This window comes from Trichosurus vulpecula, chromosome 2 (genome assembly GCF_011100635.1).
Source record: "Trichosurus vulpecula isolate mTriVul1 chromosome 2, mTriVul1.pri, whole genome shotgun sequence".
In the NCBI taxonomy this organism is placed as follows: Eukaryota; Metazoa; Chordata; class Mammalia; order Diprotodontia; family Phalangeridae; genus Trichosurus; species Trichosurus vulpecula.
In genome coordinates this window covers 40,550,986-40,564,554 of record NC_050574.1, presented here as the reverse complement: position 1 = coordinate 40,564,554, position 13,569 = coordinate 40,550,986, and the positions used below count along the sequence as shown (strand labels likewise).

Genomic DNA, 13,569 nt, shown 5'->3' with positions numbered 1-13,569 from the left:
TGTGACTCAGTGACCCGGACTCAACCTCAAGCGGGGAGGGAAGAAGAGAGGGAAGGAGAGCAGAAGAAAGGGCTGGGAGGAGCCTCACCCCTGGGGAAAAACGGGAAAGCCCCGGTTTCTCCCATTCCTGGAGGGAGTGGAGGGAGGGAGAGGGGAGAGCAAGAAAAGGGAGCTAGCAAAAAGTAGGGAAATCCACAGAAACAGAGAGCTTGGCGAGAGGGTCAGGGAGACAGGCTCCAGACAGACTGGATAGAGACACAGGTAGATAGAGGCTGAGCCTTGGGAGCAGAAGCATCTCGCCTTCTTCCTCTCCACCCCTCACAGCCGCTTTCTCCCTCATTCCCGTTTCTGTGAGGAGAGAGAAAAAGGAGAGAGAGAGAAGGGGGACCCCGTTGGTGTATGCAGAGAGAAGGGGCATTGAGTGGGGGGGAGAGGAAAAGAAGGGGGAGGGCGGCTCCAGGGTTCCTTCCCCTTCCCTCCCAGCGACTCGGTGACTCATCCTCCCCCCAACCAGCTGGGCCTGTTCCCCACCCCCACCCTTGGGCCTCTTCCCTCTGACCTCGGTTGTCCCGCCCCTCCCCCCCTTTGGTCTCTATCTAGGTCTTTCCAGATCTGGGACTGTCTTTGACTTTCTCTCGCTGACTGCCTCGATCTCTGTCTTTCAGTCATTCCTCAGGTGTCTGCCCCGTCTTCCGCTCCCCCTCTACTCCCGCCACCTGCCTGGAAAATGGGGTGGAGGAAAGAAAAAGGAAGGGATTGGGCTGAGGCCTAGAGAAATGAGTAGAAAGCAGGGAGAGAGTGGGAGGGGGCCGCGGGCGCGGCAGGGGAACAGAGAGAAACGGAGGACTGGACAGTGTTCGGAGCAGGAGGCGGGGGTACAGGCAGACAGACAGGACTGGGGGACCCAGAAAGCCAGACTAGAGACAGACAGAGAGAAGACCCGGAGACGGCGGGGTGGGGAGGGCCGGGAGAGCGATTAACTGGCGCGGTGGTCAAGAGTTAGGGCCGAAAGACAGACGGAACAGAGACAAGGAGAGTAGGCACGGACAGAGATGGTGTCTGAGATCAGAGACACATAGAAAGGACAGACAGGCGGCAGGGAATAGGGAGAGACACGCAGAGACAAAGACTCAGAGACGTCAGCAAGGAGAGAGCGAAAGTGTGTGTGTTTGTGTGTGTGTGTGTGTGTGTGTGTGTGTGTGTGTGTGTGTGTGTGTGTGTGTGTGTGTGTGTGTGTGTGTAAAAATTCAGGGGAAAAAAAAAACACCACCCCGGCAGCGAGAGAAGGGGAGGAGAAGCCGGGAGAGACTTGAGCCTGGAGCCTCCAGGAAAGCCCGGGAGGGAGGGGGCCCGGCCAGCCCGGGGAGGGGGAGGGAGGCGGGGGAGGGCGGAGGCGGGGGAGGGCGGGCGCCGCCCGGGCTCACAAAAGTCCCTTCAGCTCAGCTGGCTGGAGGGGAAGTCCCTGGTGCGCTGCTAGCTGCACTGATATCTGAGCGGAGCCCAGCGGGGCTGCAGCCTGTGCCCGGCGGCGGCGAGCGGGCCTCCCTCCCAGACCGGGCTCCGTCCGCCCCGTCGGCTCTGCACAGCTCCCCGCCGTGCCTCTGCCCCGGCCGGCCTGAGGGAGACCCGAGGCAGCCAGGGGCCCCGGCCATGCCCCGATGCCCCCGGGACATGGACGAGGGGCCCGTGGACCTGCGGACGCGGCCCAAAACCGGGGCCCCCGACTCTGAGGCCACACTGCCCCTGAGAAAGCGGCGCTACCGGGAGCCCCAGGAGTCCCCCGGGCCCGGCATCGCCCCAGCCCCGGAGCCCTCGCCCCAGAGCCCCAGCACGTACCCTGGCCTCCCGGGCCCTGCCACAGCCATCTACTATCCCGGTGAGTGAAGGGGACAGAAATGAAACTCCTACCCCTGGCAGCCTAGGCACCCCAGCTCCTACCCGAACTGGGGGCCCTCCTCCACTTCTGTGCTTTACTGGACACTCTCCACCTGTCCTGAGGCGGCCACCCGTTGCCCAAAGGAATTTCGTTCCGACCTGGGTTGGGCACCCTTGCCTGACATTGACCTGTGTATCTTCCACATATTTCAGACAGACCCACCCTATTGTAACCCAGGCCTGGGTTGTCCCAGCCCAGCCTGGACCCTGGGTGCAGGTGCTCAGCCAAGCCTGGCCACCTGCAGCCTAGCCACCTGCCCCTCCTCATCCTGTCCTTGATCTGGACACCCTGGCCCAGTCCTTACCTGGACATCCTCCCTCTAACTCTAAGACCTGTTTTCTCCCTGACCCCTTTATGTCTTCTGATCCCACATCCATCCTAACCCCACTCCCCAAACAGTACATCCTCCTTGACTCCCTCCCTCATTCCAAAGTCAGCACATCCTCTATTCACCACCCTGCTCCCCAGGCCTGACCATTCTCAGACTAACTTTCTGCCCAAACCTGGGACCTTTCTTCCTTCCCCAACCCCTGCCCATCCTCATTTCCCGACCCAATCATCCTGTACTTTCTGGATCATTGTCCAGTCCTCACCCTGCCCCCCACAAGGCAACCCACCCTTAACCTGTCCCCCCAAGGCTCTGTCCCCCACCCCAGGAGCAAGGACATTGCACAAACTGGCTGATTCTAGTCACAGTGTGACGTGACCCTGAGTCACCCAGAAAAACCACAGTGCCCTGCCCAGGCATCTCCCCCCAACATGCACACACATACACAAAGCCCTTAGACTATCCCCAAGCCCCTAAAACCTCAATGGAGAGAACCCTGAGCTGGGAGGTAGGAGATGTCAATGTCGTTCTGACTCTGCCACTGACTTGTTCTAAGACCTTGGGAAAGTCCTTTTCCCCCTCTCTGGCCTGTTTCCTCCTGTGTAAAGAGATGCACCTGGGCTGTCTCTAAGTCTCCTTCAGTCTCCAACATCTGAAAGCCCTGAGGCCTCACAGATCAGTGTAAGTCATAGAGATGCAGAGCTGAAAGAGACCTCAGTCCCAACTCTTTCATACTACAGGCCAGGAAACTGAGGCCTGGACTGCCCAAGATCACACAGGTAGCTTAGTGGAAGAGCCAGGGTTTAAAGCGATGTTCTCAGACACCGAAGTTGCTCTTGACCTTTTCCCACAGAACCTCTAACCGTCTGTTAGGTCTGGCTTTCTATGCTCTAAGCTCCCACTCCAAGAGTCTGAATTTCACTGACACTCTTCCTGCACACTAAAATGTTTGCTTTCCCTCCCCTCCCTTATTTCCCTGTCGTTACTAATAATTGTAAAGCCCTTAGCACCTAGCACAGCTACGTAAATTTGAGTTAGGTAATAGCACTAGCATTAATACTACTACTCCCTGTAATATTAGTACTAATGTAGTAGCAGTAGTAGTGGAGTGGAGGGGGGACAGGGAGACTCAGCCTCACACCCTCTCCCCCCACAGGCCCCTTCCTATATCCTGCACCAGCCCCATTTTCTGTACTGAGCCTGCCACCACCCACCTACCCAGTGCTCTGCCCCCTGGAGAACCCACTCACTGCTGACATTGCCAAGGCCACAAGACCAGATGAGGATGGAGACACGTGAGTGACCTTTGGACCTCTACCCCCTCTAAGGACTGCCACACACCCCCTGCCCCTCCCCCTTCCATGGACCTTCTCCCCCACTCTATGACCCCCTCCGTCTCCGACAAACACACCCCTGTGCCCCACTCCAGTCTCCTTCCCCCCATGACAGCTCCCTTTGCCCTGTGTCCCCAGCTCCCTCCGACAGCCATACGTATCCCCTTGATTCCCCTCCCCCTTCTGTGTCCCTTTTCCCCTCTGTTTCACTCTCATCCTCGATGAACACCACCACCCCCCCCAGCCCCAACACAAACACTTCTGCAGTGGCTGCCTCCCGGGGAAGCCCCAGACCGCAGGACACACCACAGCCCCAGCTGCTCCCCAGGCCTGCGTCAGCCTCCCCCTGTACACACACTTGGCCTTAACCCCTTCCGCCCTCAGCTCCCACTGTGAGGGAGGCAGGCACCACAGGGCTTACTGGAATGGATCTGTTCACCCCTGACCTTAGTCCTGACCCCAGGGACCCCTCCTGCTCCCGGATCCTGGGGTGGGAAGTTGGGGCTGGAGCACTGAACCCTCAAAGGGTGAGGAGTAGAGAGGATTTAATGCCAGGGGCTGAAAGGAAATGAGGTCCCCAGTGTTAGTATCCCAGAGGCAAATGAGCCTGGGGGTAAGGGGGAGAAGCTCATTGCCCAGGCCTGAGAAGGGAAGGAGTCTGAGTCCTAAGGGACACCTGGGTCCCTGGAAAGAACATGAGGGGGCTGGGAATCCGACTCCTAGATCTCCAAAGGAGAGGGAACTGAGGGGTCCCCTAAATGGAAGGAATATGCCCCCCAATTCTTGGGCCCTGAGTTTTCAGGGTCCTAGGAGGGGCAGAGCCCAGCTTGGCCAGCTTTTGCCCCATCCTTTCCCCTCCCCCTCCCCTCCCTGGGGCAGGAAGTGGATTCTCCGCCCCCCCTCCCCCCCAGCCTGGTTACTGGAAGTCTGTGAGGGCAGGGCCAGCCCCTCCCATCCCCACTTCCTTCGACCCCGCCTCCTCCCTCCTGCCCTCCCCCTCCCTCCAGGCCTCGGTTTATGGGAACTCCGGCCTCCAGCCCCAAGGTTTCTCTGAAATCAGCAGCTCCTGCTCCCCTTTCAAGCCCCTCCCACATACCCTGGGGCCTGGGACCAAGGGACAGGGATGGGGGTGGGGCAAGGGGAGAATGAGGAACTAGGGATCGAGTGACCGAGTGATCACAGGTGATGGAGATAGAGGGATGCAGGCAAAGGAAGGATGGAAGAAAGTGTAGAGGGAAAAGCAGAAAGTGCCAGCTCAGGCCAATTGGGCGGGAAGGACCCCAGACCTTGGGTTAGCTGAAAGGAGCCTTCGGACCGTCCAGTCCAGTTCCTTCTTGGTGCTTTTACAAAAAGGGGAAACTGAGTCCCAGACTGCCTGCAGCTTTGTCACATTTTCCCCTTCCCCACTCACCTGCTACCGCCTGGTTAGAGCCCTCCTCTACCCAAGCAGTTTCAGGGGTGGGGTGCACCTAGGCCCACTGGAGTACAGAGGCCAGGAATGGGGGAGAGGCAGGGAATCCACTCCCGTTTCTCTTTCTCAGGCCCCTCCACATCGCAGTGGCCCAGGGCAACCTGGTAGCGGTTCAGCGCCTGGTCCACCTCTTCCAACAGGGAGGACGGGACCTGGACGTCTACAATAATTTAAGGCAGGTGAGCCCAAAAGTCGGGGACCCTGCTGGGCTGAAGGGGGACAGCAGAGGCCTCCCATTGATAGTTAATCCCTTTGTATCTGCGGCAGTTCTACCTGCACACCCTTCTGGCTACTCCTTCATTCCCCTGGAGATTGGAAGGTCTTTGAGGGCAGGGACAGTTCCCATTTGTCTTTGTATCATAATGCCTAGAGTACAGTAGATGTTGAATACGGTTGAATTGAATCTAGAAGCCTGAGTGACTGGGGGGGGAGCAGCCTGGGTGCTCAGGGCCCTCACAGCTATTCTCCCGGGCAGACACCCCTCCACCTGGCCGTCATCACTACCCTGCCCTCAGTGGTGAGGCTCCTGGTGTCCAAGGGGGCCAATCCCATGGCCCTGGACCGAAATGGCCAGACAGCAGCTCACCTGGCCTGTGAACACCGGAGTTCCAGCTGCCTTCGAGCCCTACTGGACACCTCAGCCCCTGGGGCACTAAGCCTGGAAGCCAGGAACTATGAGGGTGAGGGCCACAGCTGGGGGACCCAGGGTGGAGGGCAAGCCATAGAACCATGGAGGATGTCATGGGGATAGATATACAACACGATGTTAGAGGAGCCCTTAGAACTTAGAACACCAAGACTAGGGAGGGGAGGCCCTTAGAATATTATCTGTTAGAGCTAGGGGGGCCCTTAGAACATGGCACATCAGACCTGGGAGAGCCCTTAAAACAGAGAATGACCAAGCTGGAAGGGGCCTTAGAACAGGGAATGTCAGGACTGGGAGGGCCTTCGAACAGGGAATGTCAGAGCTAGGTGAGAACCTAGAACCTAGGTGTTAAGAACAAGGAACAAAAGGTCATGTGGAAGAAACCTTAGAAATCACCTAATCTCAGAGTTCAGGAACTTAAACCTCTCATACCCAGAGAAGGGAGCTGCCCCCAGGGCCCGCAGAGCCAGGACCAGCCTCCAGCTTTCTTTTCCCTCTATTTCTTCCCTCTAAGACTCAGTGATGGGGGCTAGGGAGATGAAGGGACAGGGCTGGACTTCCCTCATCTCCCCTTCTGTTATCTGCCTCCCCCAGGGCTGACACCCCTGCATGTGGCCGTAAACACAGAAGACACAGAAACTGTCCTGCTGCTGTTGGACCGAGGAGCCGACATCGATGCTGTGGTTCGTGAGGGTGGACAGAAGTGCAGGAGGTGGGGGAGGGCAGGGTCCAACTCCTGGCCCCCGAATGGGCCCCCTCCCCAAGTTCAAAGGGTCTTGTGGAGGGGGCTCCCTAGGGAGGCTGGGCCCCAGAGTCCAGGGCAAGGAGGGGCCTGAAGAGCAGACTTGGTGCTGGAGGGCAGAGGGCATTTGGTGGGTGGGGAGGTGACCTGGCCTCTCCTCTTCTCTCCTCATCCCTGCCCAGGACATCAAGAGTGGCCGCTCCCCACTCATCCATGCAGTGGAGAACAACAGTCTGGCCATGGTGCAGCTGCTGCTGCAGGTGAGAGACCCCTGCCTGCCCCCAAACCTGGGTCTCCTCCCGCCCCTTCACTATTATCCAACACACTGATGAAGCACTTGCTGATTACAAAGCTCTGGGCTTGTTGCTAGTGGTACAGGCTTAGCAAGAAGCAGGCTCTGCACTCAGGAGCTTCCATTCTATCAAACTGATGACAAGGACATGTATACTAGCCTTATATACGTTATTCCCACTCCATTACTGTACCTATCTCCCTTCTCTGTACCCATCTTCTGTCTCTGGCCCCATCTTCTGTCTCTGGCCCCATCCTCTAGGGTTTCTGGCCCCCATCTATCCCCCAGGGTCCCTGGCCCCCATCTATCCCCCAGGGTCTCTGGCCCCTATCTATCCCCCAGGGTCTCTGGCCCCCATCTGTTCCCCAGGGTCCCTGGCCCCCATCTCCAGGTGCTCTGTACTTCTCCCCTGGCTCTGATCATTATCTCCCCATCCCCCACCCCAGCATGGGGCCAATGTGAACGCACAGATGTACTCGGGCAGCTCTGCCCTCCACTCAGCCTCAGGCCGAGGCCTCCTGTCCCTGGTCCGGACTCTGGTACGGAGTGGGGCTGATAGCAGCCTCAAGAACTGTCACAATGACACCCCACTCATGGTGGCTCGGAATCGACGAGTGAGTCCTCCCTGGGACTTGAATTGGGGGCCTGGGAGCTACAGAAAGGGAGCCAGGCAGCCAGACACAGCAGTGGGGGGTGGGGGGGAGAGAGCCAATGGAGAAAACCTGGGGGTGGAAGAGATGGGCACACACCCACACTGATGGAGAAAGGAGCAGGAACAGGGGGAGAGGTGGGTAAAGAAGCAAGGTAGGGACTGCGTGTGGGACTGAGCTGAGACTTTGGCAGTGGGGAACCTTGTATCTAGCAGCTGCCCAAGGTGTAGTAGGCCTCCCATGGTCACGACCCCTTCCCTTTTCATCCCTCTTCCCCAAAGGTCATTGACATCCTGAGAGGGAAAGCTTCCCGCCCTGGCCCCCAAGCCACTCTGGGACCAACAGAGCCTAGCCAAGATGGCAGTGCCCCCATCTCCCCTGAAGGCAGCAGTCAGTTTGGATCTAGTGGTGAGAACCCCCAGGGCCCCAGGCATCCTGAGAGCCTCACTGCCCCTGCTCTAGACCTTGGTCCCTACAAGGACATCTCAGGCATCTGGACCTCCTGATTAAGTCACCTGCTGCCTATCATTCCATCCCTATGATACCAGGGGTGGGGAATCTGCAGCCTAGAGGCCACATGTGGCCTTCTAGGTCCTCAAGTATGGCCTTTTGACTGAGTCCAAGTTTTACAGAACAAATCCTTTTATTAAGGGGATTGGTTCTATGAAGTTTGGATTCAGGCACAGAACCACGCTTGAGGACCTAGAGGGCCACATGTGGCCTCGAGGCCTCAGGTTCCCCAGCCCTGCCCCAGACCCTCCTCCACTCAGAGAACTGGGTGCCCTTCCTCCCCTCAAAACTCTTTTTTTCTTCCAGGGCCACCATCAGCATCTCCAGCTTCCTCCTCGCCACCCCACTCTCCCCCCGAGGATCCCCTCACCTCACTCCAGGGTCCCCAGATATTTTTCCTGCCAACCCAGTCCCCAACAGCGTTTCTTCCCTACACAGGGCCTCTTCGAGCCCCAGGCCGGCCTGTCCCACCATCCCCTGCTCCTGGTGGGAGCTGAGGGAAAAAGAAGGAAGGCCTCTGGCATAAAAGGAAGGGCCCCCTGAAAACTGTGAAGGCACATGTCCCCCCTCCTACCAAGACTCACAGGACCAAGATTTGCACACACCCCCACCCCAAACTTCCTCCCACTCCCCCTCCTTGGCTCTGACCCTCCACAGGGAGAACCAGACATCTGGCTGGCACACCCCCCTGCCTGCCCCCCTCCTCATTCCCCCCAGCACCCTCTGTCTAAGACATGACCCCAGGGCTCGGGCTTGGGCTCCCTCCCTGGGGCTGTGGACAATGTAAATTATTGGGGATTTCAGTTTACTTTTGTAATAAACTATTTTTGTACCATATGGACTCTGTGTGTGCGTGCGTGCATGCTTGCGTGCGTGCGTGTGTGCGTGCGTGTGTGCGTGCGTGCGCCAGAGAAATATGTCCCAGAGATCCCAGTGCATGAAGGCAGGAGACTTGGTTCCTGGGCCTTTGCTCATCACTATACCCCCTAGCCCTCTCTGAGCCTGTTAACTGCTTATATGGCCAGGCTCATCAGGATGCTGTGGGGAAAGCACTTTGTAAACCCAAGATGGCGAGCTGGTGGATGGTTGGGATGTGCTGGGGACAAGAGTGCACCTGGACAAGTGTTGCCCCCCCACCTTTGGGTCCCACCTTTCAGACCTGGGCTGAGGTTAGGGCACACCTGATCTCCCAGAGTCCTGTCCTCAGCCTGTGTGAGATCTTAGGAAAGTCCATTCCCCACATGGGACCTCGGTTTCTTCCTCTGTCCATTCTGTCCTCTGACATTCCCTGTTCTAAGTTCCCTCCCAGCTCCCACATTCTCTGTTCTAAGTTCCCTCTCAGCTCCCACATTCCCTGTTTTAAGTTCCTCCCAACCCTGACATTCCCTGTTCTAAGTTCCCTCCCGCCTCTGACATTCTCTGTTCTAAGGCCACAAATTTAGGAGCAGACAGAGATCTTCTTAGGTCATCCCATCATTGTACAGATGAGGAAAGAGGGACCAGGGAGAGTGAAGGGCCTTCCCAAGGCTAGTAATAAAGGTGTTCAGTCCTAAGGAGAGCTAGTTTCTCTTTCTGGGCCTTAGTTTCCCCAGCTGAACAATGAGGTCTGGATGGTCTCCATGGTCTTTTCATCAGAGATAGTCTATGATTTATCTCTCTCTTCCTCAGGGCCCTTACAGAGGCCTTTCCATGGCCTAGGTTCAAGGCCTCCACACACCCCTTCTATTCCAGCAGGTCAAGCTTCTCCATAAAATGGGCATTTCTCTCTTTGCCCAGAATCCAGGGCTGGGGAACCTGGGGCCTCAAGGCTACAAGTGGCCCTCTTAAGTCCTCAAGTGCAGCCCTTTGATTGAATCCAGACTTCACAGAACCAATCCCCTTAATCAAAGGTGTGGTCTGTAAAACTTGGATTCAGTCAAAAGGCTGCACCCGAGGATCTAGAGGGTCCCATGGGCCTTGAGGCCCCGGGTTCCCCAGCCCTGGCCCAGACTATTCTTGCCTAACTGAAAGGCCCTCCCCATCCCCTCCCCCTCTCCTACCAATCCCACTCTCCTTCAGGGGCCAGCCCAGCTCCTTGCCTCTTTCAGGAAGTCCTCCCTGATCATCTCTAGCCATGAGGGAGCCTCCACAGGGATAAGTTTGCCCCTTCTGGAGGTCCTGCTCCAATACTGCTCAGTGTGCTGAGGTTATGTGGCCCATCTCTGCCTTCCTCAAAGGACCTGGTCCTCTCTGGACTCTGGAAAAGATTGTTGAATGGGTCTGTCTGCCTACACATTTGTGACTGCCCGTCTTTGTGTGTGTGGAACCTCGTGTCTATATGTGACCTGTGTGTTAACATGTCACTGTGTATCTGTGTGTGTGTGTGTGGTGTGTGTGTGTGTGTGTGTGTGTGTGTGTGTGTGTGTGTGGTGTGTGTGTGTGTGTGTGTGTGTGTGTGTGTAACTATGGGGGGAGAAAAGACGGGGCCGTGTGTCTGTCTCACTCACTTATCTGTCGAGTGCTTGCTATGACCAGGTAATGTGGTAAATGCTGGGGATTCAAGGAAAAGCCATAAATGGTCCCTGCCCTCAAGAAGTTCATATTCTGACAGGTGAGACAACAAATAGAAATAAATCTGTACATGATAAATTCCAAGCAGATGGAAAGCAGCCTCAGAGGGGAAAGGACCGGCAGCTGGAAGGTCCAAGAAAAGCCTCCTGAGCTGAAACTAAAGGAAGTCAAGGATTCCAAAGAGTGAGGAGCAGGGATGGGAGAGAAAGTGTTCCAGGCATGGGGAACAACAGCCTGGGCAAAGGCATGGAGGTGGGAAATGAGAGATAGACTGTCATGTGTGAGGAATAGCAAAGAAGAACATGTGGTTGGATCACATAAGACTTGGAGTCAAGAAGACCTGAGTTCAAATCCTCCCTCAGGAACTTCCTACCAGTGTGACCATGGATGAGTCATTTAACCTGTCTGCCTCAATGTCTTTAACTGTAAAATAGGAATACTCATATATTAATGATATTAATGTATTTTGATAATAATAATAATACATTACTAAGGCAGGTAAAGTACTTTACAATCCTTAAATGTTAGAGAAATGCTAGCTACCATTACTATTGTTATCAATAAACTGGTATTTGTTTATTTTTAAGGATTTTTTGTGGTTGTTCAGTCATTTCAGTCGTGTCCAACTCTCCGTGACCCTACTAGGGGTTTTCTTGGCAGAGATACGGGAGGGGGGTTGCCGTTTCTTTCTCCAGCTCATTTTACAGATGAGGAAACTGAGGCAGACAGGGTGAAGTGACTTGCCCAGGGTCACACAGCTAGAAGTGTCTGAAGGCGGATTTGAACTCACGAAGATGAGTCTTCCTGACTCCAGGCTGGGCACTCTATCCACCGTGCCACCTAACTGCCCTTTTTTCTTTTTAAATTTTATTTTATTTTCAGCTCCAAATGATCTCCCTCCCCCACTTATTGAGAAGGCTCATTTATACACATGAAGTTACGCCAAACAAGCATTGGCCACGATTAAAGCCCTTCCTGCCTGCCCATCGCTGTAGCTCTGCCTTTGGGGCTGTGTGGATGGCTGTGTTGGTGTGCATCTGGGTGTATGTGATGGGGAGGGTTAGGGTTAGGAGAGGGCCGAGGACCGCGTCTATCCGCGTGTACCAGGGCCACTGATGTCTCCGGGTCTGGGTGTTTCTATGTGACTGTATCCGGATGTGGGCTGGAGTTTGTGACTTTGCCTTTGTGTGTCTGGAATCTTCAAGGGTTACAAGGTATCACGACGTCCGTCTGTGTGGGCGGGGAGATGTATCTTTGTGGAACTGTGCGCCTCTGGGTATGACTAGTGTATGTATCTGGGCGCCGCTAGGTGGCGTCGTAGCGCATAGAGCGCCTTGCCTAGAGTCAGGAAGACTCCTCTTCCTGAGTGCAAATTCAGCCTCACATTTCCCAGCTGTGTGACCCTGGGCAAGTCACTTCACCCTGTTTGCCTCAGTTTCCTCATCTGCAAAATGAGCTGGAGAAAGAATGGCAAACCACTCCGGTATCTCTGCTGAGAAAACCCCAAATGGGGTCATGAGGTGTCAGACACTAGTGAATGTTTTCTGTGTCATTAGATCTCAGTAGATATCTATGCAGACAAGGACAGCTCGAGAGACAGTGTGGGTTAGTGGTTAGAGAGCCCTCCAGGAACATCTGGGTTCAAGTCCAGTCTCTGACACATACTGGTTGGGTGACCCTGAGCAGGTCACTTAACCTCTCAGTGCCTCAGACAGTCCTCTAAGAGAATGGAGACCTGCCTTGATAGAGGGCATTTCCTCATGTGGAAGCTCCCAATGAAATCCTAAGTCCACTACTTATCCTTAAATCTCTGAGTTGCCAAAGAGGACAGCTTTGAAAGCTATGTGTTGAATTTATCAGATTTTAAAAGGAAAACTAAGGTTTGTGTAACAGAGTTTCACAGTTTCATGGACAATCTTCTTTTTCTACTCTGTGGAAGTGATCACATGGGAAGCAGTGGGGCAAGGGCAGGGTTAGGGAGGGGTGCCTACTATGTGCCAGGCATTGTGCTAACTACTTTACAATTATTATCCCATTTAGTCCTCACAACGACCCTGGGAGATAGGTACTCTTATTATCCCCATTTTGGGGATAATGGGGATTTTGGGGAAACTGAGGCAGACAGTAACCAGGTGACTTTCCGAGGATTACACAATTAATAAGTGACTGAATCCCGATTGGAGCTCATATCTTTTTGACTCTGGGTACAGAACTCAATCTACCGCTTTAAATATAATTTTTAAAATAATAAAATATATGTGTATGTCTCTGTCTGTAAGGGAGAATGTGCATGTAATTCTGCAATAGCAGGCTGGTTAGTGTCCTGGTCTCCAGTCTCTCCCCACTCCAATCTATCTACCACTCAGCCAGTAGAATGATCTTCCTAAAGTAACAGGTCTCACCATGTGGCTCCCTACCAAAGAAACTCCTCCAGCGGCTTCTTCCTCTCTTCAGCAGCAATTATAAAATCCTCTGTTTGATTTTTAATTGTTGTTCAGTCATTTCAGTCCTGTCCATCTCTTCATGACCCAATGTGAGGTTTTCTTGGCAAAGATACTGGAACAGTTTGCCATTTCCTTCTCCAGTTCATTTTACAGATGAAGAAACTGAGGCAAACAGGGTGAAGTGACTTTCCAAGGTCACACAGCTGGTTGTTTGCCATTTCTTTCCCCAGCTCATTTTACCAATGAGGACACTGAGGCAAACAGGGTTGAGTGACTTGCCCAGGGTCACACAGCTAGTAAGTTTCTGAGGCCAGATTTGCATTCAGGAAGATGAGTCTTTCCTCACTCCAGGCCTGGCACTCTGTCCACTGTGGCAACACCTAGCAGCCCTATGCCTGACACATAGTAGGCTCTTAATCAATCTGTACTAATAGATTGTGTGACTGTGTCTCTCTATGTGAGTAGGTGTTAACATGTATATAATATTACATGGATGTAACTTTGTCTGTAGTCCCTTTTGTAGTGTGTGTGTGTGTGTGTGCGCGCGCGCGCGCGCGCGCGCGCGGGCACGTGGGGCGTGCGCCTGGTTTTCTGTATATTTCTGTGTTTCTGTTGCTGGGTGTGTCTATGTGATTATGTCTCTGCATCATTGTGTTGGTGTCTCAG

At 54.6% G+C, this 13,569-nt stretch overlaps 1 protein-coding gene across 1 annotated transcript; it reads left to right on the top strand.

The window, feature by feature from the left end:
- Window positions 1-1,458: 1,458 nt before the first annotated feature.
- Window positions 1,459-8,744, top strand: BCL3 (BCL3 transcription coactivator). Its single transcript, XM_036742470.1, has 9 exons — window positions 1,459-1,876; window positions 3,421-3,559; window positions 5,140-5,248; window positions 5,545-5,749; window positions 6,310-6,398; window positions 6,640-6,717; window positions 7,196-7,363; window positions 7,681-7,807; window positions 8,216-8,744. The coding sequence occupies exons 1-9, from the start codon at window positions 1,651-1,653 to the stop codon at window positions 8,404-8,406; spliced, it is 1,332 nt and encodes a 443-aa protein (XP_036598365.1). The 5' UTR covers window positions 1,459-1,650; the 3' UTR covers window positions 8,407-8,744.
- Window positions 8,745-13,569: the final 4,825 nt, after the last annotated feature.

Coding starts and splice junctions, on each gene's coding strand:
- BCL3 (XM_036742470.1), top strand. CDS start 1,651: ATGCCCCGATGCCCCCGGGACATGGACGAGGGGCCCGTGGACCTGCGG. Junction 5,750..6,309: donor GGAAGCCAGGAACTATGAGG/GTGAGGGCCACA, acceptor TGCCTCCCCCAG/GGCTGACACCCCTGCATGTG. Junction 6,399..6,639: donor GAGCCGACATCGATGCTGTG/GTTCGTGAGGGT, acceptor ATCCCTGCCCAG/GACATCAAGAGTGGCCGCTC.